Source organism: Paroedura picta, chromosome 9 (assembly GCF_049243985.1).
Source record: "Paroedura picta isolate Pp20150507F chromosome 9, Ppicta_v3.0, whole genome shotgun sequence".
NCBI classification, from domain to species: Eukaryota; Metazoa; Chordata; class Lepidosauria; order Squamata; family Gekkonidae; genus Paroedura; species Paroedura picta.
Window position 1 is genome coordinate 81,548,191 of NC_135377.1, and position 27,977 is coordinate 81,576,167.

Sequence of the window (27,977 nt, forward strand, 5' to 3'; positions counted from 1 at the left end):
AACAAACCGTAAGGGATAACAACATAAAGGCTAAACCAGATGGGGCAATGGATTTTTCTCCCCATTTAATGATTTCCCCCCATTTAAACATTGAGTGCAGAGGGGGAGTCCCAGTTCCATCTGTGACCACAGCATAATGGAAAAAGGAGAATTAAGTTTTCCCATGACACTTTGGTATAAAAAAGGCCCTTGAGCCAGCTTTATGTCTTGTGAGGGGAACTTATATATGCCAACTGGTTGTTGTGGGTATTCCAGACTGTGACTGGGGTCTGAAAGTTTTAGTCCCTTACATTTTGTCTCACAGCCCAGAATATCTTCAACAGCCAGTTGACTCTGCTCATGAAAGATTTCAACAATTCATATAAATGCCTACATTGGTACCTGTATGTCACCTTCAACAATGGCCTCAGAGAATCACTTCCAGTCAGGGAAGTGGGGGGCTTCAAACCTCCCCTTCCCTTTGCACTACAACCCTGATAAAAATTGTGGCTCTGAATACCAAAATGTGAATAAGGAAAAAAACATAGGGAGATCAGTACTCAGGATTCCCAGTGTCATATTTAGGAATGATTAAGGGCAGCCATATTCCCCACAATTCCCAAATGTACCAGTTCTCCTTCCTTACCTTGATGGCTCAGGTTAGCCATATCTTGTCAGATCTCAGAAGCTAAGCAGGGGTCAACCTTGATTAGTATTTAGGTGGGAGACCTCCAATATATCGTAGGGTCATAACGTAGAAGCAAACAATGGAAAATCATCTCTGAATGTCTTTTGCCTTAGAAACCACTACTAGGGGTTGTATTAGTCAGCTGAGGATAGCAAAAAATATGCCTCAAACATGCCAATATCTCTGGTTCTCATGCAAAAAAGAAAATAACTATTAGAAATGCTCTTTACATGCATGATTTTTTTTTTTTGTAATTTACTTCTGAATAGATCCTAGAATGGGCCTTTGAACCTCATGGTTAACCCCACCTTTCCACCCATAAATACATAATAGCCTTGAAATCTCTCTCCTTTCCTCCCGTCGAAACCTGAAAAGGTTACCCTTTTTCTATGAGGATGAAAAAACAACTATTTCTATTCTATGAATATTCCTTATATAGAACATATATATTAGAACATATATATTTTTAAAAAATAGCTGGATGAGAGAAACCAGTACAAACACAAATTAAAAATCAAAAACTGCATTAAGAGACACGTTCTCTGGAATACAGTACAAACTAGGTCATGTTCCAAAGCAGTCCTATTTCAGACTCTCCTTTGGAGCCCTTTTGCATAGTGGAAGGCAAAGTCTTGGTCTCCCAAAGAAGTACCCATACTGACAACTTGAGAGGGCTCATGAGTCAATGAGAGTTGTCAAAGATCCATCAGCACAACACAGCAGTTTTGCCAATCTCAAAACAGATGACGTGTGCTTCCTTACCTTTTTGTTCCATCGTGATCCATAAAGGAGCCAGTGAGCACCCTGCAGCTCAGGTACAGAACCCTGGTGGCTCCACCAGCACTCCTCAGGCCGGTTGCTCTCCTGGACGTCCCTCTGAAATTGGCGGGACACCTCTGGATTATTCCACTTCAGGGCTGCAATCGAAGCATCCGAGCCAAAAAGAAATGGCGACGCCCATACGGCATGATTGAATTAGGCTGTGGTGCATTAACTAATTAAAATCCCACTTGGCAAAGGCACCCAAATAATCAGAGCTTCAAAGATTCAGAAACGTGACTTTCTCTTGCAAGCTGCCCTTTGGTTAATCTGACAGTTTTGTTCTAGATCGTACCAAGTTATAAAGAAAGTGTTGTCCAACCCCACTGGTGTTGTTTTGACTTGCGCCTCTGTGCAAGTACTGCCTTGACTGAGGTTACTTGGTATAATGAAAACATGAGCCATAAATTAGATGCACATTGAAAACGCATGTTAATGTTGTGTCACTTCAGTGTGGCACTATGTAGGTTTTCCGCCACCACAATTCCATGTGATGACTTGGAAATAATCCCCATTGGTTGAATTCCATCAGTGGAAGGAGCAGATGATTGCAGGTCTTTCTTACGTCCCTCTTCACCCAAGAATGTATTTATTTGTTGGATTTTTAGGCCACCCCTCTCTAAGAACCACAGGGCAGCTAACAACATTTTTATAAAAACATGCATAGATTATCAAATCATTAATAATTAAAACAAACCAGCTTAAAAACCTGCTCTGTCACTATTCTCAAGGAGCCTGGAATCCATTAGATTGAGACTCAGAATACCTATCCAGGTTCAGATGGAGGGAATAAGGTATTGGGGGGGGGGCATTCCTATGACAAAGAGTGCCGTCCTTGGCCTCAATCAGATGCCCTCTGGAAAAGCACCGGTTTGCAGGCCCTCCAGAACATGGATCATTCCAAAAGAGCCCATATCTTTGCTGACAGTCAAGGCCAAGCATACTTCTCTAAGGCCGGAGCCAGGAACCACCAGCAAGTTGGAATTTGCTGAGCAAAGTGCTTTTTGGTGAATGTACACCTTCCAGTCATGGGGAAAGTAGCTCTTTCCAGCCATGGGAAAACTTATTCCCAAGGTTATGAGGACCTGCATGGAGTTATAGCCCTGTAAGTTGCCAGGATGTTGCATGTGGACAAGAGGAAGGGGATGATCTTTCTGTCAGGGTAACTACACTGACCAGAAGAGAAAGGAGAGTGGGAGAGAGAGTTTGTCCTGTGGACTATTTGTATTATTATCCAGCTGTGGACTATTTATATTATTATTCACCCCACTCCATGAGCAGGCTCAGCGCAGTGCACAACAGTAAGATAAAATGAACAATAAAACAATTACAACAGAATAAAATACTAAAACTACTATTTTATTATTAACGGTTTATTTTATTTCATTATTATTTTTTATTGGACCATGCAGGATTGGAAAGGACTGGCGAAAGGAGGGAAATGTAGGGAATTCAATAATTGCCTCTAAAGATCATGGAATCCAGCCCCATGAGATGTAAACATCATTTGTTTGTTTGTTTGTTGGATTTATATGCTGCTGCTTCTGACCAGCCAAGTCAGGGCAACAGAAATCCCAGAACTATTTGGAATATACAGGAATATTCAGAACTGGCATTTTAAGGCTCCTGTGATGGTAGTTCGTCAATTGTGCAGTGTGTCTGTGTCCATGTCTTCTTGCCAAGTCTTGGTATTGCCTTGCCAGTTGGTTTGGCTTGGATATTCTGGTTTGACATTGATCCACTTGGTCTTGAAAAGGTGTCCCTTGCCTCAGTTAGTTTGGCTTGGATTGTCTGATTTGACATTGGTTCTGTTGAGCTTAAGTTGGATTCTCTGGCAGACCGTCTGTGAGTCAGGATCACTCCATGAAGTCATTGGGGAGGTCCACCCCACTGAATCACAGAACCTAACCAGATGGGTCCCAAGATGGCCATATCTGGCAAGACCCCTTCACAGGCCAGCAAAGGTGTGGAGTAAGAAGAATGAACTATAATATTTAAAGACACTGGAGGGAGGGCAGAAACTTCTGGGGAAACTTCAACTGAAGATCTCTTTTGATCTATCAGCACCAGAAGGTTTGGACAGCGATGTATACCTAAATTGATAAAGAGGCCGCTTTGAAGTACTTTCTTGATTGATTGATCACCCTGAAAAGGCCAGGCCAGCCATTTGTGTCTGTACAAGTGTGGGTGAGTATATGACCGATTATGCATGGGGCAGGAACCCCAGGAGACGGCAGCAGGGCAGCCTCCATTGTGCATGATGCTGCCGCCATCCCATCCCTGGCCCCATGCAGAGCCCCAGAAGACCCGTGACAAGGGAACACGGAATTTTCCAGGTTACCTGGCATGCCGCAGGCACAAGCGGGGGCTGGATCAGGCCAGCGCCATGCATAATCGGCAGAGCCGGGCCTTTCAGCCTGGCCCTTCCCCCAACCTACAGTGTCCCTGCAAGGACACCGCACACCCCTGTCAGTTATGCGTAGCCGCAGAGTTGCCTGGGGACTCCCCCCACTCCCATCTTGGTGGGAGAGCAGCATGCCACTCCCCGCCATTGTGCAGTGGGGGCCTCATTCCCCCTACTCCCACCCGGATGCTGCTGCCTTCAGGCAGCGTGCCGGGCTTTCTAGCCCCAGTGTTTTGTGTGCGTGTGTTCGCTATGCTAGGGCAGCTGTATACGCTGGGGGATTCTCTTCCCCATGCATTCACGGCTGCTGCCATGCACAATGGGCCTATGAGTGTGAATGTTTGAATGGTGTCTATGCTTGTTTCTAGGGCATATTTTGTAATCAGTCAAGCTTCCTCCGTGTTTTCATAGCAGTTTGGCCTCCAGTCTCTTCCCTAGTACAGATCCCAGAGCTGAGATGATGAGATGGTTAGAACCCAATCATTTCTCCTCCATCTCCTAGTCCTGGAATTCCAGAACATTAACCTACACCAATCTGGCAACCTTAACTCCTCTCTGCAATATTTTCTTGACCAGAAATAGGTGCTATGTGGCTGGTTAGATGGCTGCGGAGGCGTTATATACTTTTGAAGCCCCACTTCCAAACCTCAAGGAATATGTTCAGGCCAGGGACAGCCAAGCTCCAGGTGGGGCCTGGAGATCTCCTGGAATTGCTGCTCATCTCCAGACCTATAAAGGTCAGCTCCGCAGGCAGAAATGGCTGCATTGGAGGGGTGACTTTAGCATTGTATCCCACTGAGGTTTAGGGATGCCAGCCTCCAGGTGGGGTCTGAGAAACCCCTGGAAGTACAGCTCATCTCCAGGCAGTTAGGCTGAAGGGAAAGCTATTTCCCCTCACATGCATCTCTTCAAAAGGGATTAGTTGCTTGGCTGGTGATTTTGTCCTTTTGAAGCCTGAGGCCTACTGCTGGCAACTGCAGTCCTGTAGTTGTCTGCAAGACCAAGTCATTGCCTAATAAAAGCGGATCACCTAGTTCCCCCCAAAGTCTCACTGTCTACTTTCCTGTAAGGCTAACTCCACTTGAAATTCATGGCAATGGCTCCCATATGCTGGAGTCATATCATAAAAGGAGTTTTAAAGTCATATTCAGCATTTGTTTCTTTCCGTTTGGTGTCGTGGTTAGGAGTGTGGACTTCTAATCTGGCATGCCAGGTTCAATTCTGCACTCCCCCACATGCAGCCAGCTGGGTGACCTTGGGCTCGCCACAGCACTGATAAAGCTGTTCTGACCGAGCAGTGATATCAGGTCTCTCTCAGCCTCACCCACCCCACAGGGTGTCTGCTGTGTGGAGAGGAAAGGGAAGGCGAATGGAAGCCGCTTTGAGCCTCCTTTGGGTAGAGAAAAGCAGCATCTAAGAACCAGCTCTTCTTCTTCTTCCGTAATCTCAGGGCTCTCTCAGCCCCACCTCCCTCACAGAGTTTCTGTTGTGGGGAGAGGAAAGGGAAGGCGAATGTAAGCTGCTTTGAGACTCCTTCGGGTAGAGAAAAGCAGCATATAAGAACCAACTTTTCTTCTTCAGTAATATCAGGGCTCTCTCAGCCTCACCCACATCACAGGGTGTCTGTTGTGGGGAGAGGAATGGGAAGGCGACTGTAAGCCGCTTTGAGCCTCCTTCGGGTAGGGAAAAGCGGCATATAAGAACCAGCCCTTCTTCTTCTTCTTCATTACTTAGGATATTTCTGCCAATAAATGCAATCTGGTCAGTATTTTTATTGACATCTTGTTATTGAGCAAAAGTTTAATCACTCTGATTTTTCCAGCTGTGCCCAGCCAATAACTGCTGAGCCACTAACAGCTGATCAACCAACCACTATGTTTATTTAAAATATTCATATACTACTTTTCTATAAGCTGTTTCCATGAGCAGAGCATCAGACATCCCAATCCACTTAATCCATGTGTTTATGTGTATATAAGATATCTGTCATTACTTCTTCTATATCTCTGAGGGGGGGGGATTTCAAACCATTAACAGTTAACTTGCTGTTGATTTGTACTATCTGACCTTTTTAGGCAGAGGGTCCTAAATGTTTTCAGCTTGAGGGCATTTTTGGAATTATGACCCCAAATGTGGGGGGGGGGAGGTCCAGGCACAAAATGGCTGCCACAGGAGTGGAGCCAGCCACAAAAGAAGAAGATGAGCTGGGTTTTTGTACCTCACTGCTTACTATCTAAAAGAGTTGCCAAGTGACTCACAATCACCTACCCTTCCTCTCCCCTGAACAGATACCCTGTGAGAGAAGTGGGGCTGAGGGAACTCTGAGAGAACCGTGACTGACCCAAGATCACCCAGCAGGCCTCATGTGTTTCAAAGCAGCTTACAAATCTCCTTCCCTTCTTTCCCCCACAACAGGCACCCAGTGAGGTAGATGGGGCTGAGAGAGATGCAACAGAACTGATGTGTGAAAACATCTCTAAGAGAACTGAGACTGCCTCAAGTTAATCCATCCAACTGCATGTGGAGAAGGAGGGGGAACTCAAACCCAGTACTCCAGATTAGAGGCCTCCACTCATAACCATAACACGTAGCTGTACAGTGCAATATCGGCAGCTGCTGGCAAGGCGAGATTTTTTAAAATACTGCACAGTTAATTAAATATCACTTCATGGCCCATTCGGCCCATTTTATGGTGACTTCCTCATCAGTGGCTGATGTTTTCCATCTTTAAAAAATGTAAGGAATAGGAGGCAAAGTGTGTTTCCAGAGGTTTGGGTTTTGTTTTTGAAGGCTAACTACGGCAATCCAATAAAATCGGAGTCCAGTAACACCTTTAAGACCAACAAAGATTTATTCAAGGCGTGAGCTTTCGTGTGCAAGCACTCTTCCCCAGACGGCAGTCCAGAGAGCTCATACTGCCTGCCCCAATGGGACGAACATAACGGGGGTGTCACCAATTGACTGGTTGATTTAGTCGTTGAATAGTAGTTGAATCATTTAATTGTTTTAATTGTTTCAATGATTTCAGTAGGTATCGCTTTTATCAGTGTTGTAAGCTGCCTCGAGATGGCAGTGCCAATAACGGGCAGTCTCGAAATGTAATAAACAAACCAACAAACCACAACTGTATTTCAGGCTCCCCCCCCCCCCCGCCCTCATTTTCAACGGGACAAGGCAGGAAGACTATGCTTCATAGTTACAGCTGAGACATATTTGCTGAGGGAAAATAACAAGAAAACAGCGATGTTTCTTTTGGATGCTTTTATAATAAGTCAAATGATATAGTCAGTGTTGTGAGTTTCAAGCTTCAAACAAAAGTTGCCCAATGGGAAGCAGGGACAGAAAAGAAACCACACCTAGTCTTATCTAACAGACAAGTGCCATTATCCCAAAATAAAAGCAGATCCACCACCAACTTTTCCAAAGGTCTTCAGCAACAGACCTGAAGTGATGAGTTATGTTAGGAGGGCACTGCAGAGCATGAACTTGTAGGAGTAACAGATTTTTATTCCAGGTGAGGATCTAGTAGGTGATAAATGGAAACCCTAGTTTGAAAATACTGATTTTGTATTGTTTCCCCACCATATGGCTACTGTGCTTCCCCTGCCTTTTCTGCTCGCTGAAGCATTATATGAAGCAGCATCAAAGGCTCAGCATGAACTGGGTTTCCAAAGTATTCTCAATGGAAAATGCACAGCTCTGAGGAGTCCAATCCAATTACCCTAATAGCTAATTCAGTAGGGTTTGGGGAGGGGGGGCTCCCACACTGGGGGCTCAAGATCTCTGGTTCTGTTAATCAGAATCTTTTCTTTCTACAGGTCTAGTGTATTGACCAAGGGCAAGAAGGCTTCGTGTGTTATTGTGCAGGACGTAGTAGATAAAAGGACGATTCGCCACAAATTGAAGAGGTGCACGGCGTGCCAGGTGCCTGTCCTTGGAAGAATGGGGCTTCTCCGGTTCCTCCCCACCCTCTTCATCAATCTCTAGAAAAGCATCATGGAAAAGGTGAGTCAGAACTGCACCTTGGGTGCTGCTTGCTCCAGACATGTCAGCTTTGTCAGGATCTGTCAGATGTGGCAGGTAATAGGTGTTCGCCTCAATGGTTTTCTCAATGCTGAGCTTGGGGATGGCCACGTCTACCTCTTGGGGCCTCAGAATGCGGGACAAGTTTAGAAGCTTCTCGTGGGTCAAGTCATTTTCCAGCTTCAGTTGCAAAGAGAAAGAAAAGACAATGTGGTGAACATCAAGAAGCCAGATTCAGGCATTGCTACGAGATAACATTTTTAAAAGGAAAAGCAGAAATCGTCTCAAGACAGTTTATAATCTCATTCCCTTCCCCTCTACCACCCCACAACAGACACCCTGTGAAGTAGGTGGGGCTGAGAGAGTTTTGAGAGAACTGTGAATGGCCTGAGGTCCCCCAGCTGGCTGCATGTGGAGGAGGAGTGGGGAATCAAACCCAGTTCTCCAGATACAGGCTGCCGCTCTTAACCACTACACTGAGCTGGCTCTCAAGACAGCATAACTGATATAAGGGCAGCCTGGAAATCCAAGTAATCAATAAAATAAACAAATAAATGAGAATTCTAAATATTTGGACATTTTGTTGACAGCATCTTTGTACGTTTGTACATCATAATTTAAAAAACAAACAAACCAAATACATATTTTTATTTAATCTGGAATTCCGCAGTCAATATGCTTCTCACTCCAATTGGCAGACATGGGGGAACAGCAGGGTTCAGTTCAGTTCAAACTTTATTACAGTCGTTCAGACAAAGTTATACAAAGTTAATACATAAAAGACCAAAAGAATATGGTCATTTGATATAATACAATTTAAAACCATAAAATAGAACTTAAAATTATGCTACTTTAGAGTTTTGGATTTTTATGGCGGTGGCACAGTTGTCACCTGGGGGGACTCATCACTTAGCAGTGTATTTGTGCCACAAGACCATTAAAAAGGTGAAGGTATCCCCTGTGCAAGCACCGGGTCATGTCTGACCCTTGGGGTGACGCCCTCTAGCGTTTTCATGGCAGACTCAATACGGGGTGGTTTGCCAGTGCCTTCCCCAGTCATTCCCATTTACCCCCCAGCAATCTGGGTCCTCATTTTACCAACATCGGAAGGATGGAAGGCTGAGTCAACCTTGAGCCGGCTGCTGGGATTGAACTCCCAGCCTCATGGGCAGAGCTTTCAGACTGCATGTCTGCTGCCTTACCACTCTGCGCCACAAGAGGCTCTACACAAGATCTGTTGAACTAAAACAAGAATTAAAGTCCCACAAGAGTTCTATTTATTCTTGTCGACATTGGCAGTGGCAACCAGTCAAAACATGTCATGTTCCTACAAAGATCACTGAAAGAAACCCATCAACCCTTGAACCCCATTATTTCATGCAAACTGGTGTAGTGAGATAGACTCTAGGGCAGGGGTAGTCAAACTGCGGCCCTCCAGATGTCCATGGACTACAATTCCCATGAGCCCCTGCCAGCATTCTGGAGGGCTGCAGTTTGACTACCCCTGCTCTAGGGGAAAATGGCACAGGGAGGCTTTGATGGGATAAGTGCTGGAGGTGAAACACTATAAAACCAGACCGGGGGGGGGGGTGTAACTGTAATACTGCACTTGTAATGACTATCCGGGATTTGCACCAAGAACTTTGTAGTCTAAAGCTGGGATCTTCCTAGCTAGCCACTGTGGGGAAATACCGTAGGGATAAGAACTTTACCTGCTGAAGAGACTCAATCAAGCAGTCTTTAGGTAGCAATACGAATAAACTCAGCTTGTTATTTTTGTACGGGATCTCGAGGACCTGCACCTCAGATCCTTTCATCTGGCCGATGTTGAACTGGCCTTTCCGGTGCATCATCTGTACGTTTGTACATTTTATCTGGGAAAAGACAGAGCCCTTATTAAATCGTCAGTTTGGTTTAAAATGCATTCCAAAAAATTATATTAGCAGCACATATTTGTGTGTGTGTGTGGGGGGGGGGGACTCATGAAACTGGCAGTTGCTTCTCAAAAGTGCTAAAGCATCAAACCTCCAAGCCACTGGATAGTAACTTATCATGACTCAACAGAGCTGAAATGCCTGCAGTTCTGTTTGGGTTTGCGGCGTCCGAATCGGCCATTCCAGGCCGACGCAGCCAGTGCTGCCCTGGGGGGGAGAGGGGAGGCGCGGGAGCCAGTGCGTAACTCAGCGCGCACACGCAGGCACGGCCTGCGTGTGTGTGCCAAGTTACACACTGTTGCCCGCGCCTCCCCTCCCCCCCCCCTGCAGCACGGCACTGGCTGCGTCGGCCTGGAACGGCTGATTCAAACGCCACTGTGCACAAACCTAATGCATATAGTTTAGAAAAACATTGATTTAAAAAAATGACTATAACATTTTTTATAATGAATAGGAATAATGAAGAAGAAGAAGAAGAGTTGGTTCTTATATGCCGCTTTTCCCTACCCGAAGGAGGCTCAAAGCGGCTTACAGTCGCCTTCCCATTTCTCCCCCCACAACAGACACCCTGTGGGGTGGGTGAGGCTGAGAGAGCACTGATATCACTACCCAGTCAGAACAGTTTTATCAGCCCCGTGGTGAGCCCAAGGTCACCCAGCTGGTTGCATGTGGGGGAGCGCATAATCGAACCTGGCATGCCAGATTACAAGTCCGCACTCCTAACCACTACACCAAACAGTGAGAATGCCCACTGTTTCTATTTGCTTCTCTAGAACACAGGCCCCTTTAATGATTTGACTATTGTTTGTTTCAGGGGGGAAAGCCCACATTTTGTTAAATAAATATAATTATCGTACAGAAATCATTGCCCTATGATGTATAATCATGGGTGACAGCCATTATTATACAAAGTATATACAAAAGCAATATAGCACCACTGAATACTAGATTGGAATGAGGATATAAATCACCGGAAATGGTGATCACAATTCATTCGGTGAGCTTATTGGGGGTATCAAGTTTCTCACTGAAGATCCTACCAGAATTTTGGTTGGGGAATATGGGTAGAGGGGCCTTGATCAATAACTATGGTAGTCATTTCCTACCTTTTTATTTTGGAGCATAATAAATACAGATTTAACCCTGGCCAGATGTTCTGCCCTGCCCACAGCTGTTTTGGAAGGTCCTCACAGGAAATTTCCTCTACCACAGAGGCTACGTCCTTGCAACAGGCAGAAACTAGAGACCATTTCTTCCTTCCTCTATTGCCCCTTTTATAATACAGTCCAAGGCAAACTACTACAACCTATTCTAGATAGATATTCAGGCTTGCCATCAAAGGAAAGATTAAGATGTTGCTAAACGATGGAGGAAGACATACAACTCCTTACATTGCCAAATTTTGCACTGCCTCCATTAAGATACGGAGCACCTCCTAAGCGTGAATAAGCATTCTTATTTTATACAGGGTTGAGATCAGGGGTGGGCAAACAACGGCCCTCCAGATGTCCATGGACTACAATTCCCATGAGCCCCTGCCAGAGAATGCTGGCAGGGGCTCCTGGGAATTGTAGTCCATGGACATCTGGAGGACCGCTGTTTGCCCACCCCTGGTTTAGATTGCTGACTGGTATTTTGAATCCAGTGGAATTTTGAATCTTTTTTAATTGTTTTTTTCAATTAATTAAATGTCTTGATTTTCTTTAATTTAATTCTTTAATATGCTATATCTTTTACATAGTTTAACCAAAATGTCTTGTATCTCTGTATTGTGGTGCCAATGGTTACTGGTCTAAATGATTGCAAATAAATGTCTGTCTGTCTGTCTGTCTGTCTATGCTAGTCATTTGGGCGCTTGCATAGACCAAAAAACATGCAGTGCAGACTGAGGGTAGGAACTAGTACAGATTGAGCAGAAAGGCTGTCAGGATCCAAGATGTACTACCCAGCAAGGCAGTTTTCAGATTTTCCTGCCATCCTTTCTTTATGACATGTTCCAAACAGGGGGATTTAATAGTGCTACTTATTCCATGAAGCTGGTGCAGAATTCAGTTTTTATTATTGTGCTAGGGACAAAGCCCATCGCGTTCAGGAACACAACAGGCACTAGATTGTGGGGGAGGGGGGAGGTGGAAGAACTTTGGTGATGGCTTCTCCCCCTCCCACTCCCCCTGGACCTGGAAATGCTGCAGGCAGGAGGCCCCCATGCAGGGAACTCACCAGCAGGGGCAGCTCCCACACAGCAGGGATCTGCAGCCTCTGAGCCTCAGAGGGAAGTGGAAGGAGGAGGGGGTGGTCAGGGGTGGGGGAAGGAAGGTGATTGGCTGGCTGCTGGACAGACAGGCAAGCCGGTTGGAGGAGCAGACACTCAAGGGCAGGACAGCTGCACTGAATGGATGATAAGCGCTGAGACAAGGTCCTCCTCCTAAACCTTATCAGAAATATTAAGTGAAACAAATGCTTTTCCTCCTGACCTGTGTGATCAACAAAGAAAACACTTTTGAACCAGGTTGCTTGATATACACGTTTCTGGAACCTACCCCATTGTAGTAAAACGGTTCTTCTTTGGTGAGTTCTTTGTCAAATTTGACTTCCCATTGTCCTTTGAAGTAGAGGGTGTTCACCAGCATAAGATCTGCTTCACAGTTAAAGCTGTCATTGTGAAGGAGATGTTTGATTTTACCTTTAAATGACAGAGATATAATTGAGGAATTGGAGGCTGGGAGTCAAGACTTTGAACCTTGCTTGATGACAAAAATGCACATCTTTATTTCCCTTTCCTCCCAAATTCTCTCCCCAAATGTCAATATTTATAGTGTAAATTCATTGGGACAGGGACCTGTGATTTTGTTCATGTCACTCTGCAATATTTCATCTATACTGATGTTTCTTTATAAAGAACAACCGAATTAAGGACTTCCCATTTTAGGCACACATATAATTAACTTCACTGAACTTAGAAGGGTGTCAGCCTGCTTAAGGACTGCTGTATATGTCAACTGCAGTTTAATCTGGAAAATGCTTACCTGGGAGTAGCCTCTACCATATAGTCTTGAGAAGGACTCTGTATAGACCTGATTAGGATTGCTCTCTGTGGCTGCAATCCTAGCAATGCATTCCTAGGAAGAAGCTCCCTTAATAAAATGAGGGTTACTTATAGGGATGCCAGCCTCCAGGTGGGGCCTGGAGATCCCTTGGAATTATATCTCATCTCCAGTTCCCCCAGTGAAAATGGACGCTATGGAGCAGGGGTAGTCAAACTGTGGCCCTCCAGTTGTCCATGGACTACAATTCCCATGAGCCCCTGCCAGCAAATGCTCATGGGAATAGTCCGTGGACATCTTGAGGGCTGCAGTTTGACTACCCCTGCTATGGAGGGTAGACACTTCAGCATTGATTGTACTGAACTGAGGTCCTTATCCTCCCCAGGCTTCACTACCAAATCTCCAGGGTGTTTCCTAACCTAGATCTGGCAACCCTATCCCCACCCGCACAAGGAGACCTGGCATTTCCTATTTCCTTCTATTTCATTCTGACTAGAGCTGCTTAGGACAGTTCCTTAATTCAGTTAGATGATGGAATCAACAATCTTTCAAACATCTAAGCAGGGTGCCCAGATTACCCTTTATAATGTCATTTCAAAACAAACAAACAAAAAACTTGGTTAATAGACACTATCTTAGAAGGAGCACAACCATATCTTCCACCCCCAGGAAAGAATGACTCTTCTGGTGGTGGTGTATTTTGGCACCAGCTTTAAATATATGGTGAAGTAGGCTTATTTCTGCTATAGGATTGTTTTATTCATCAGCAAAGTTCCCATATTTAATTAACTTGTTGATTAACCAGCTAACACCCATCCAATTATTTAGCACGAATTTGCTTAATTAGGTGATAGCCCTATTCAATATGCTTGTATTTGTAAAAGGGATCAAAGCCACACAGTGATGGGCTTATAAGGCATGTACTTATAAATATCCAGGTTTGTGGCCATGAAGGGGTAGGTGTGTCGATTTGGAAGAAATAACATTTTATTTGCTTAAAGGGGAAAAAAACTCTTCTACACTTTAATGAATTTCTTCCTGTCCTCTTGTCTGGCTGTTATGTATTCAATAACTGGTAGCTGGATCATTTGTACCAATTCCACACAGGCAGAGAAAACCGCCCGGTGGGTTGGCGCCCATATGGGAGCAGGACCAATGCCTACAGCCTCACAATGTCAGCGCCCGACCAACCCCATCCCAGGCCTGGTGCACATTAGGTACCCCATTGCCCGATGGCATGGGAACATGGAAATATCTGTGTTCCCCAGTTTGCTACTGGGGCCAAAGGGGCCTGTCCTGCGACAAGGGAACAGTCGGGCCTTCCAAGCCTGGCTCTGCCCCCTCCTATGGCAGCTCAGAGGGGACAGAAAATGCCCCACTCAGCTCCACGGTGCTTCATGGCAGCATGGGGCCAAATGGGGCATTTTTTAATTTGCACGAAGGTGGGATTGTGATCCCATTTTCATGCAAGTTTTTAAACTCATCCCCCACTCCGGACTGGGGCGGACCTGTTCCACCACCGGAAAAACATCCCCCACGGGGACACAGAACGTGGTGGGGCATGCTGCTCTGCCACAACACACTGCTGGGCCACCACCATGTGGAATCAGTGTTGCTCAGTTTGGAAATTCAGTATCTGGGGAAGCAATGTTAACGGTAAGACATTCATACCAAACGTCCTGCGTTCAACCCACAAGTTTATCAGCTTCCGGACATCTCCTGGGGCATTATGAATGTCAACTGTATCCACCTCAGTCAGGTACAATTTCAGAGCACAGTACAGGAATTTCTGTACACAAAAGAAAGACATTTTTCCAATGATACGTCAGCAAATGTGTCAGTACTTTAAGAAGAATAGGATCTAATTCCTTGAATCTGGAATTGCAAAGTATTACATATAGTACAACAAACAGTTACACCAACTGTATTTATTTACTTATAACATATGTGCTTGACTTTCACCCTGCTTTTCACCCCACTGGGAACCCAAAGCTGCTTTACAACATTTTGAGTTTTATCTTCAGAGCAATCCATTGATGTAGGTTAGGCTGAGAGGGTATAACTGGCCAAAGCAATCTTCCATGCCCAAGCAGAGATTCAAATATGAGTCTCCCAAATGGTAGTCCATCACTGTCTCAACCACACTTAGGTTGGCCAGTTCCAGACTGGGATATTCATGGATATTTGGGAGATGGGATCTGGAATGGGCAGAGTTTTAGGGAGAGGACAGACATCAATGGGGTATGCCATGAAGTTCACCTTGAAAAGGGGCCATTTTCTCCAGGTGAATGGTGAACGAGCTCCCGGAACATATCTAGGCCTTGCCGGAATTTGCACAGAGCTCTTCCGCTAGGCTTTTGATTGCAGCCAGTGAAGCAGTAACATCTACTGAACACTCCCTATCAGAAAGAGGCCCCCAGACCACACTCTACCTCCAGAAGACCAGAAGATAATATCTGCTGCTATTTTGTTTTTAACACCGGGAGGTGTATTAATTTTTTAAAATATCTCTATCTTAGATTTTAAATTAATTTAATGAATTTTAATGGTGTTTTTAATGAATTTTAATTACTACTGGTGTTTTTGGCATGATGCACTTCGCCCCGAGCCAGCTTCCTGGGTCGGGCGGTATAGAAATAAAATAAATAAATAATCTCTGTCACCTGGAGATCAGTAGTAATCTCTAGTGATCTCCAGCTGCCAGTTGGCAGCTGGCCACCCAAACTGCATGCATCTAGTTTCAAAGCATTTTCTGGTTCCAAATAATGGCCCAGGTGTGCACGTGTGTTCATTACAAAGCCTGTTTGATATCGTACCCCTATTTCAACACGAATCCCCACAATGTCATCGGGGCAGGTTACCTGGTAGAAATGGAGCGACTCATCTGCATACATCCGATTGGCAATGCTGAGCTCATAGTCCATGCTGGGCTCGTTGATTTCTTTAAGGACTTTGTTCAAGACGGCATGCACCCCTTCTGGTTTCTCACATACATAATCAGGCACCTTCAACCAGAAAAAGGAAACTTGTAGTACTTTATACGTGTGGATATCAAAGTCTATGGCAAGGGTAGTCAAACTGCAGCCCTCCAGATGTCCGTGGACTACATTTCCCATGAGCCCCTGCCAGCATTTGCTGGCAGGGGGCTCCTGGGAATTGTAGTCCATGGACATCTGGAGGGCCGCAGTTTGACTACCCCTGGTCTAAGGACTCGTTGAAACGTCGTTTGAGGACTGCAACACCAAGTGACAACATGCATAGGCGAGTGGGCTATTACAAATCTAAGTCTTCCACAGCCCCACAACTTTTCAATGGAGATATTTGACACAGTCTTCTGAAAACCATCAACACCCATCCCACACACACTGGATCATGCCTTTTCAATGCACTTTAGAATAAGATTTTCCTGTCCCGCAAAGAAAAAACCAGCTGCAAAAGGACACTGAAAGTGTATTATGCAATGTATGCGAATGGACCCAAGTGACGGGAATTTGTACCTCTGTGAATATACACCTGAGTATTTGTGGCATGATAGATCTTTATTTTCCCTGCTTTTTGGCATCAGTGTTCACGAAGGCCCAAGGAAAGCTGGTTTGTTCATTATCTCACCAGCATTGTGATTTTCAGTTATTCACTTCTCTCTTACTCTGCTTCTGTATCACATTGCCTTTTCCACTCAGATAGCCGTGTGTGTGAACGTGGACGTATGGTACTTGTAAACTGTAAGCTAAGTATGAGCAGACAATGTAATGTGGTGGTAAAGAAGGTGAATGCAGTCTTGGGCTGGATCAACAGAGGGATCACATCAAAATCACAAGATGTCCTAGTCCCGCTGTATACTGCATGGGTCAGACCCCACCTGGAGTCCTGTGTGCAGTTCTGGAGGCCTCACTTCAAAAAGGAATGTGGACAATATGGAGAGGGTTCAAAGGAGAGCAACAAGAATGATCCAGGGCCTGAGGACCAAGCCCTAAGAGGAAAGGCTGAGAGATTTGGAAATGTTCAGCCTGGAAAAGAGGAGGTGGAGAGGGGACAGGATTGCTGTCTTTAAGTATCTGAAAGGTTGTCACTTGGATGAAGAAAGGGAAAGGTTCCTGTTGGCAGCAGAGGATAAGACCTGCAGTAATGGATTTAAACTATGTATAGAATGATGTCAATTAGATATCAGGAAAAAACTGTTCACAGTCAGAGTAGTTCAGCAGTGGAATAGGCTGCCTAAGGAGGTTGTGGCTCCCCCTCACTGGCAGTCTTCAAGCAGCAGCTGGACAAATTTCCTGGATGCTTTAGGCCAGGGGTAGTCAGCCTGTGGTTTGCTGGCAGGGGCTCATGGGAATTGTAGTCCATGAACATCTGGAGGACCACAGGTTGACTACCCCTGCTTTAGGCTGATCCTGCACTGAGCAGGGGGTTAGACTAGATGGCCTGTATGGACCCTTCCAGCTCTATAATTCTTTGATTTTATGATTCTATGAACTTACTTGCTCACAAGGAGGACACCATGGAGGTTCAAGACTCTGTTTGTTGTCTGAAGGACTAGGATGTGGACTTGCTTCCTTATGTTTTTTAGATCCAGGATGAACTGTGTGTTTAACACTGCCAGACTGCAATTCCTAAAAGAGAATTATAGCAATACTGTATTCACAGGAAAGCAACACATTAAGTGCAAGAACTGTGGCATCATAGGAATCAAGAAGCAGAATATAATCAGGGAGGACCTTGGTTCAAACCTCAGTTTGAACCATAAGCAAGCTCCTGTCTCTCCACTCTTCTTCTACCCTGACATCTCCCTAGCCCTCCTTCAGCATGTACATCCTTACAAGCTGGGAGCCCATACACGTAGTAGCCTTTTTGGCCCTGGCCCCAGCCTGGTGGAATAAGTTGCCGGTTGAAGGGTGAGGAGCCCTTATGGAGCTTCCTAAGTTCAGGAGGGATTTCAAGATGGCACTCCGGACTACTGGACCTATCCAGAAGGGCCCTTATGGACTTAAATACTGTTTGTATTATTTAAAACTATTCTAGTATAATATTTTCCCCAATGAAACAACAACCCAGTTAATGCATGATATTTAACAATCTTCCTTGTCATAGGAATAATCATAGATTCAAATGGGTAGCCGTGTTGCTCTGAAGTTATTACAACACTGAAATGCAAGTTATTACAGCATTCAAAACTATGACATACCCTGGACTCAACAAGGACATAGGTTTTTATCTCGCTATGCATGCTAACCTTGTTCAACTCGTGCATCCACATTCCTCACAATTTATTTTATTTGGGACAATGTGACTGTAAGGGGATGGTAGTGATATTTAATGGGATTTTGAGTTTCGCTCCCTGATCTTAGGATAAGATAGTTGTCAGCGTGGCATTTCACTTGCAGGAATGTTTCACCCTTTCAAGGAGACAGATGAGACCAGCAGCAAATGTTGGGGTGGGAGCCGTTGATCACTGACATAGACAGTTTTATTTCTCCTATGTTTTTGTGAGCTACAACTAAATTCGAGGGGACTGATTGGCTGTTTTGGCAAAGAATTATCATATGGTTGTATTTGGATGTGTGAAACAGTTTACTAATTTAACAGGATTAAGTGTTGCTTTATTTTCCCACTGTCATGATGGTAGTTCATAGTCTGATGAAAAGTGCTTGCACTCGAAAGCTCACACCCTGAATAAATCTTTGTTGCTCTTAAAGGTGCTACTGTACCCTGACAGGAATAATCAGTTATTCACAATAAGCATCTAATATGTAAACTTTGGAGGCTTACAGGTTTTAAGAACATCAGAGTCCATGTTCTTCAAGATACACCACCCAGATCTTTCTAGGGGATATTATGCACTGTGGAAAAAACTCACAAATACTCTGCAAAAACCACGCTGTTTTCTGGTTTCTGCAGGTGGTACCATTTTAGCCACCCAAGCCCTAGCATCCTATTTTTGATTTTGCATGTTACTCACTTCTCATAGCAGTGAACATGTCTTTTCAAAGTCGTTTCCTCATGGTATTGTAAACTTGCTTTGCTATGACTTTTACTTTAAGATTGGTCCAAGGACGCCTTTTTCTCTCTCCACACTTGTGTTATCATGCACCAATGGCTGAATGGAAAGCCTATGAACTACAATTCCCATGAGGCTCTGCCAGCAACATGTGGCCGAGCGGCAGTCAGGTGACGTTGCTGTTTACCAATGAGCTCCCAGTACAACGGAGGAAGTACCCCTCCCACTTGAAGATTATTCAAATGCATAAATGTTTACTATGTTCTAGTATGGTATGCAAAACAAACCCCAAACACGTAGTATCAGCACTCATGCATAGACAGGAGCATTTTTTAAATGGGCAATTTAACACGGTCAGCAAGCTGACTTCGGTGCAGGTTGGTAATTGTGTAATACCCCTAGGACCACAGACAGGTAACTCAAGATCTGGGACAAAACTTAGCCTTGGAACCCCGCCTTAGAAATTCCCCCTGTGCTGTCAGTAGATAACATGGCTTGTTTAAGAACATGGAATATCAAAATAATTAATGCATGGTATCATGTGGTGTATAGACTTTAAGGATGATAAATTTGGTAACTATGAATGTCCATTTACAAAACAGGCAAACTAACTTTAATGAAATGCAGAAGGAAGATCCTCCAGTCTCTGGGATACTATGAATCATCGTATTATTTATAAACATCATTTACCATGTCCAAAATTAGGAACAGAAACCATCACATGTTTGCATAATGCAAACAAAAAGTCCTTTATTTTAATAAGGAGTAATCTAATATTTTAAACAGGTAAGTAACGTGAGTGACATCTTCCTTGTTTTTGTTTCATCAATGAAATTAAATATCCCTAGCAAGCTTACTTTATGCTGAGGTCACTAGAACCCTGTAGCACAAGAATTAGCTGGTTAATTCAACTACAATATGTAAAATCCAGTCCCACCATCAACCCACCCCGCTCCCCCGCTTCTTCGCAATCATGTTAAGTTCACACTAAAAAAGAAGAGCTGGGGGGGGGGGGGGTTGCACCGCACTTTTTACAACCTGAAGGATTCTCCAAATGGCTTACAATCATCTACACTTCCTCTCCCCACAACAGACACCCTGTAAGGTAGGTGGGACTGAGAGAGCTCTGAGAGAACTGTGACTGGCCCAAGGTCACTCAGCTTGCTCCACATGGAGGGAATCAAGCCTGGTTCTCCAGATTATCTATACTTCCTCTCCCCACAACAGACACCCTGTAAAATAGGTGGGATTGAGAGAGCTCTGAGAGAACTGTGACTGGCCCATGGGCACTCAGCTTGCTCCATGTGGAAGTAATCAAGCCTGGTTCTCCAGATTAGAGGCCACCCATCTTAACCACTACACCAAGCTGGCTCTCTAGGCTAAAACGGGCAGAATTCTCTCAGGATTATGGAAGTTATGATCACTCTATTGCACAAGTCCGAAACAGCAAAGACTTGCAATGAACTAGTGCAGCTAAAAGTAATGCTAGCAGGACGTCATTACTATGACTTTATACTATTACATTTTCCATTTGGTTTGTGCTGCCACAAAATTCTCCTGCTTAACAGACTTCTGAATACACCAAAGGTCTATGATGCAGACTTCATAGTCCAATGACCTCCTAATTCCACACACACACACACACACACGCCTGCTAAGGCTGCAGTCCTAAAAGCCAGGGTAGTCAACCTGTGGTCCTCCAGTTGTCCATGGACTACAATTCCCATGAGCCCCTGCCAACAAACGCTGGCAGGGGCTCATGGGAATTGTAGTCCATGGACATCTGGAGGACCACAGGTTGACTACCCCTGCTAAAAGCACATTCCTTGGAGTAAGCTCCACTGAATAAAATAATGCTTATTTCTGAGTAGAATGTTTAGGATTACTCCATGTTAGGAATATCAACCTCCAAATGGGACTTGGAGAATTACAATATCTCCAGAATTACAATATCTCCAAACTGCAAATATCAGTTCACCTGGAGAAAATGGATGATTCGGAGGGTGGACGCTGTGGAATTGTACTTCAAGGAGGCTCCATACCCAAATCTCTAGGAGTTTCCCAGGCAACCCTACCCTCATCCCTCATTGGTGACCAGGAGGCATCTGACAACCCTAGTTCCTGTGCTCCAGTAGCATGCAGCCTCTTTCTAGTAGGGATGAGCACAAATCACAACATTCCAGTTTGCTTTGGGGTTCAAGGTGTTTCCGGACTGAACCCTCAATCCAAAAGATGTAGAATCCCCAAAATGAATCTGCCAAATTGGGGCTGTTGCATTTTGTTTTTCCCTGTTCAGAAGTGGGGGGAAACAAAACACCACAATGCCTGGCAACCATTTCGGCCTCGCAGCAGACAGGCACATACCTACCCCACACACTGTAAGGCTGAAATGGCTGCAAGCCATTTAGCCTCACAACAGGGGACACTCACCTGTTTGCTGTTAAGCTGAAATGCTGGCAGCCAATTTAGGGATTCATTTTTCTCCCTACAACTTTAATACCTCAATTTCAACTCCCTCCATTTAGAGAGCGGGAAGCAATATTGAGGTTTTAAATGGCTGCCAGTGATTTAGATTCTATGTGTTCCCTTTGTTTGAAAGGGGAGGAAAATGAAGGGTTTATGGTACAAAACTCAAACCCAAACAGACAAAATGTCCAGAGAAAGTGCCTCCTTTGAACCAAGGTTTAGGGGGGCAGGAACCAGCCAAATTTGTGATGGATTTAAGGTTGTGAACTGGCTTGTGTCCATCCCTACTCTATAGGTTTATATGAAGTCCTACTTTCTGCTTGGATGCTCCTTTCTTCCATTTTGTGTCTCCACCAACCATTATTCCTCTGATTTTCAGGATACTTCTGGCTTCCTCTCTTGACCCACCTCTGGCTAATATTCCATCTCTTTTCTTCAGAATATATAGCTGTTCAAAGCTTAAATGCTGCAAAATAATCCTCTTGGATTGGTTCTCTATTTCATCTGCTCTTCTTAACAAAGCCCATTCTCCACCTCCTTTCCTCTATTTTGCAACTCAGTAATTGGGCTTTTTTATCACCTATCAAAACCTCCCAATAAGAACATCCCAACCCCTACTTGGTTTGATAAAGAATGCTTATTGGAAAAGAAACTATTAAGGCATTATTGCATGCTATTCAATAAATCAAGATCTCTCGATAACCAATCCCACTATCTCAGAGCTAAAGCCAAAACTGGGAATCATTAAACAAAGCACTAAATTCATCTGATAACCGGATATTCTGGAGAACTGTGACCAATGCCTTAACAAACAAGTCAAATAAAAGTGTATGTCCTATTCCAGCTTCCAAATGGATGGACCATTTTTCCACATTGTTCACATTACCGTCTTCACTAGACCCTCAACTGTCCATTGGACAATCCTCTTCCTTTCCCTGTTGGTCAAACGTTGAACCTGCTAAGATTTCTAAAATCTCTAAAACCTCATAAGTCACCCGGTCCAGATGGGATCCCTCCAGACTTGATTATTCATTATGCTGACTGGGGGGCTGTGTCTCTAGCACATCTGTTTACAAAAATCAACCAAACAGGACTAATCCCAGATTCATGGCTAAATTCCATCATAACCCCAATATATAAAAAAGGAAAAGTTGATCTTCCAAGTAACTACCGTCCCATCAGATTATTGTCAGCCGTAGGTAAGCTCTTTGCAAAATATCTGGCCACTAAACTTATAAACTGGACATCCATCAATTGCATCATAGGGCCAGAGCAAATAGGGTTTAGGAAGGGATACACTACCTTAGATCATTGTACTGTTTTAGCTTTCTTAAGCCAGAAATACACCAAACCTAAGAGGGGAAAATTATTTGTTGCTTTTATTGACTTAAAAGCAGTCTTTGACTTCAGTTTCCAGAGAGAAACTCTGGATAAAATTAAACAATCTAGACATAGACCAGTGTCTACTCTTTCTATTAAAACAGCTCCATCATAACAACCACTGCCAAGTCAAATATTCTGCTGAGGGAAATTTAACACCAAAAATCCAAATAAACATAGGAGTGAAACAAGGTTGCATCCTTGCCCCTCAGTTATTTAACCTTTTCTTAAGTGACCTATCCTTCTATTTTGACAAAATTAATGGTCATCCCCCCATTCTTGGCAAAAGACCCATTCCACTTCTTTTATACGCAGATGAGACAGTTATCTTATCTAGAACTCGAGTTGGCCTTATACGCTATCTCCGGTCACTCAGATATTACTGTAGTGACAATCAACTAAAAATAAACTTTGAAGAAACGAAGATCATGGTATTTGCAAAGACCCGATATAAGTTTCCCTGGATAATAAATGGTGAACATATAGAACACTACAAGTATTTAGGCATAAACTTTACTTATAATAACAGTTGGGCCAACCATAGAGAAAAAACAATCAAATCTGCAAAAGGCCAGTTGTCCCTTTTAGCCAAGTTTTATCATCAAAAAGGCAACAAAAACCTTCAAGTAGCCATTAAAATCTACAATGCCAAAATAATTCCTCAGATTCTTTATGGAATCCCAATATGGATGGATGCATTTAATAATAAATTAGAGAACATCCAATCTTTCTTTTTCAGAAATCTGCTAGAAGTCCCAAACTGTGTGGCCAATCATATACTTGTCGCAGAACTTGGCCAACAGAGTCTAGAAGCCCGGGCTTGGTTTCAGTCCTTTAAATACTGGTTAAAAATTCATTTCCATGCTCAAACGGGTAGTTTGTTAATTAACCTTTTGGTTGATCCTTATTCTTTCAGCTGGCTGGGCAAAGTGTCAAAAAAACTTCAAATTATGGGTCTGGACATATCCCTTAGCATGCAAGATGAAAGGATGATACTAAAGCTAATATCACAGAGACTAGAAGATCAGAATACCCAGATTCTGGGCTCCTCTAACAACAGTGTATGTTCTCCCCGCTTCTGGGATATTCCCTTATCTTACAAATCCATGCCCATGTATCTCCAAATTTTGGAGACACACCAGTTAAGAGCATTTTTAGTAGCTCACTTAAAAATCTTTCCCTCAAATGTCACCCGAGGTAGATTTTTGAAGATCCCTCCTCAGGAGAGATATTGTTTACATGGATGTAGTATCCCTAACACATTGTACCATATAGTTCTGGTGTGTCCTAAGTTTGAAGTATTTCGTCACCAGTTAGCTAATTATCTGAAGAAATTGAAATTCAGCTGTGTTAATGAGAAACACTGGATTAAAACAATACTAAATGTGAGGGACTCAGCAACTATTATAAAAGTAGCAAAGTTTTTCCTGGCAATCTTAAATGAAAATCTTTTACGATAGATTTTACATCTGAAACTTTGAAATTTTCATTTTATGCTTTGCAATTTTATGCCAATAAAGGTACTCTGAATCTGCCACCTCCTTTTTGGAATTTCCTCCTCAGGCCATTGAGAGCACACAGCCTCCTTGGCTCTGGGATCTTTGTTTCTTATCTTCCCAATCTAATCCCAGGCCACAGTCCACAGTCACTTCGAGAACCCCCAGAAGCGGTGCAGTCATGCAGAATATGGTTGGGAAGCAGAGATGTGGACACGCCCACCTGAGGCCCCTCCCCTTCCCACCCCCTTCAGGCCAATCATTGGCCATTTTGGGAGGGGGAGAAGTCAACATGACTGTCTCGCCCAATAAATGTTTAACAAATTTAAAATATATATATTAAAAATTAATTAACTCTCCTCCCTTTCAGGAAACTCTTCCAGGGCTGTCAAGAAACCCCTGGGTCTCACGAAACCCTGATTGAGAAAACCTGTTCTGTGCCAACAACCCAGCCAGGGGACGTCTTCATTGTCACAAGCACCGTTCACTATTGATTGTTTCATGATACCGTTGTGGAAGAGGGATGAGCTCCTGCGGGGTGAGAGCTTTCTTCTGCCTCTGAATGACCAGGAAGTTCAGATTCTGCAAGTTCATCAAAGTGAAGTATCTGAAATGGAATTGTAACATAGCTGTGGCTTGGGAAGTAAATACCATGACTACACCCAACATCATGACAACATCAATCTGTTCTAGAGATGCCAGCCTCCAGGTGGGCCTTGGGGATCGCCTGGAATTATAACTCATCTCCGGACTACAGAGATCAGTTCCCCTGGAGATAAATGGCTGCTTTTGAGAGTGGGCTCTATAACTGTGTATCCCACTGAGGTCCCTGCCCTCCCCAGGCTCAGACCCCCAATCTGCAGGCATTTCCCAACGTGGATTGCTTGATACCGAAACTGCAAACAGTGCCTGTTGCAGAAGTTGTTGCCCAACTTGATGAGTTTAGGTGCCCAACCAACAGCAGCCCATTGGCCGCATTTCTGACCTGCCAGAAGATTAATATCCCTCCCACCAGCACTAAGCCACAGTACAGGCTGTTGAATAGCATAAGGGATGATCTGTTTCCTACCTTTTCTATTTCATCAGCTGTACTGCCTCGAGACCCATAAAGGAGCAGGCCGAGGGCAGTTATAAGGTTAAATGGACAAAACAAGAGGTTCTCATACGGATGTGCTCTGCTCAGCAGGCAGAAAAAGTCAAGAGCAAATTTAGCATTAGCGTCACTGAAGGTGGTACTCATTGTGAAATCCGGGTTCTCTGTAAAATAATAATAATAATAATAACAACAACAACAACAACAATAATAATATCGGGAAGGGAAGAAGAAAAAGAGTGAGAATAGCAGAAACAGCATCCATAATAAAGGATCCTTTTTCAGGGTCTCATGAAGTTCAGGTTTTCTATCAATTTTTTGCAAGCAACATCATCCCTGTAGTGTGGCTTTATTGCACACATTACAATGGAACAGAGTCCCCCCCCCCCATGTATGTATACATTTGTTTAGTCTCATAGAGTGGAGTCCCTGCTCCTTAGCTCTGTATCAGAAATGTAGACTGCATGAGCTGCATTGCCAAGAAACCAGATGCTCCCTTCCGTGTGTTATTTTGCTAATAAAGGGGTATTGTTTTGTACACACTCTGTGTCTCTGCTGTATGAACCTAAGAACAGGAACCAGAGCGAGAAGAAGAGCTGTTTTTTTATAACCTGCTTTTCACTACCCAAAGGACTCCAAAAGCGACTCTCAAACATCTCTCCCTTCCTCTCCCCTGTGAAGTGAGTGGGGCTCAGAGAGCTCTAAGAGAACTACACTGCAAGAACAGCCCTAAAAGAACTGTGACTGGCCCAGGGTCACCCGGCTGGTTGCATGTGGAGGAGCAGGGAATCAAACCAGGCTCTCCAGATTAGAGGCCACCACTCTTAACTGCAACATCACACTGGCTCTCCGGTTTCTGATGTGCAAGAACAAGGCAACGTCACCTGATATCAGAAGCGAGCTTCACGACTGACAGCCCTCAAAGGACCAGTTTGAGTGTTTTCACTCACTTGGTTCATTATTTCCTGGACTAAGGCCGCTGTTGACCGCAGATGTGGAAGTTAAATATTTGAATGTCCATTTCTTAAAAAAATAATAATAATACCAAACTCCCAAAGATGTTGAACTCTAGACTATCAGGGAGAAATCTAGCTTCCTGTCAATGACCACAAATTATGCAGACACCACTGCACAACACTGACTGTAGCTTGAAATGGTACTGACATGACCAATGGTCTTCTCACATTTAGAGCCATCTCAAGTGGCTCTGAGTGGGACATTTAGGGCGCCCAAAGGCCAAACACATCAGCAGAACCACTCCTGAAAGTCATTGTTCCAGTGGCTTTGGAAACAAAACATAACATAGTAGGATGCACTTGTCTTGCAGAAAAAGATGCAACACAAAACATATGTTGGTACATGATGCGTCGGATGCTATTAGCTGCATATATGTGAAACATCCATGGGCCGTCAAATTGCAGCAGACTTATGGTAACCCCCTTCCCACAGTCAGGCTTTTCAAGTCAGAGACATTTAGAGGCAGTTTGCCATTGTGTGTTTCTGCACAGTGACCCGGATATTCCTTGGAGGAATCCCACCCAAACTAACCAGGGCCAATCCTGCTTAGCAGCCAAGATTTCACAAGAACAGGCCACACAAGCCACACAAGCCTCGTTTCAAATCCATGAGGTGATGTTATTGATTTTATTTTTAATTTATTTATTTGTTGCTTTTCTGGATCTCCACTCCCCACAAGCGGTCTTGGGGCAGTTTACAACATGCATTTCATATATATAGAGAATATCTAATACATTATAAAATCATTGTTGAAACCACATCAAAACATCAAAACCTCTGTTTTTGTCTGTTTCTTAGTCGGTTTGCTTCTTCCCATAATGTTAATAGCGGGAATGACCCAAAAGTGAATGGAACAGTTTTACAAAACAACCCTACTCAGAACCCAACTCTGATCTTTTCAGTGGGGCTTAGCTTACTTCCAGGAAAGTAAATGCCCTGGCCTGATTATATATGACTCGGAAACTTTGCCCCTTGTCTCTAACTCCACATAACATGTCCCCCAAGTCCTTTTCAGGTCCCAGAATCATGCAGATCAATCTATACGGTCCAAGCCCCTGTTGGCCAAGGCCAAGAGGTATGACATAATAAAGGTTACTCATTTGCAATCCATCACTGTCTCCAAAAATCCCTCCAATATTATAACATCTAGAACAGGGGTGGCTAAACTGTAGCTGTCCAGATGCCCATGGACTACAATTACATGCCAGCAGGGGCTCATGGTAAGTGTAGTCCATGGACATCTGGAGAGCCACAATTTGGCCACCACTGATTTAGAACAATGCCATTACCAGAGGAAAGATATCTGAGAGCCACTTTGCTTGGTGGGACTAGCATTAGTCACCCGTTGGGTTCTTTTAGCGAAGGCAATGGCTCCTTGATTACAGAGGCTAAGGGCTTTAGGAGAGAGCTGGAATGCCAGACAGAAAAGGATGCAGCTCTAATCACCTCCCCACACCCAATTTTAAGCAATTTCTAGACTATAAAGCCCCCTAGGAAGCCCAGAGCAAGCCCAGGCATTTACCTTGCCTTCAAAGGAGCCCAGCAGTGTCCAATGTACTCTTCAATGAGCTTCTGTCGTTTATAAACATCACTTTCCACCCCCACTCTGTTCAAATGAGCTGGTGCCTACAGATTTTTA

General features: G+C 44.1%; 1 protein-coding gene across 1 annotated transcript; it reads right to left on the reverse strand.

Annotated features, from left to right (window-relative positions):
- Positions 1–7,178: 7,178 nt before the first annotated feature.
- Positions 7,179–27,953, reverse strand: LOC143845204 (serpin B3-like). The gene is made up of 9 exons (XM_077353408.1): positions 27,861–27,953; positions 25,298–25,485; positions 24,737–24,835; positions 17,370–17,501; positions 15,753–15,896; positions 14,563–14,680; positions 12,388–12,530; positions 9,626–9,787; positions 7,179–8,093 (listed from the first exon to the last, which is right to left on the reverse strand). Exons 2-9 carry the CDS (start codon positions 25,466–25,468, stop codon positions 7,683–7,685), a joined length of 1,380 nt encoding a protein of 459 aa, XP_077209523.1. The 5' UTR covers positions 25,469–25,485; positions 27,861–27,953; the 3' UTR covers positions 7,179–7,682.
- Positions 27,954–27,977: the final 24 nt, after the last annotated feature.

What these genes read in the sequence shown, in the direction of transcription:
- LOC143845204 (XM_077353408.1), bottom strand. Translation starts at nt 25,468, where the DNA reads ATGAGTACCACCTTCAGTGACGCTAATGCTAAATTTGCTCTTGACTTT. An exon ending in GGTTGAACGCAGGACGTTTG is followed by an intron (nt 12,531 to 14,562) that starts GTATGAATGTCT and finishes TGTCATTTAAAG; the next exon opens with GTAAAATCAAACATCTCCTT. An exon ending in TGATTGAGTCTCTTCAGCAG is followed by an intron (nt 8,094 to 9,625) that starts GTAAAGTTCTTA and finishes TTGCAACTGAAG; the next exon opens with CTGGAAAATGACTTGACCCA.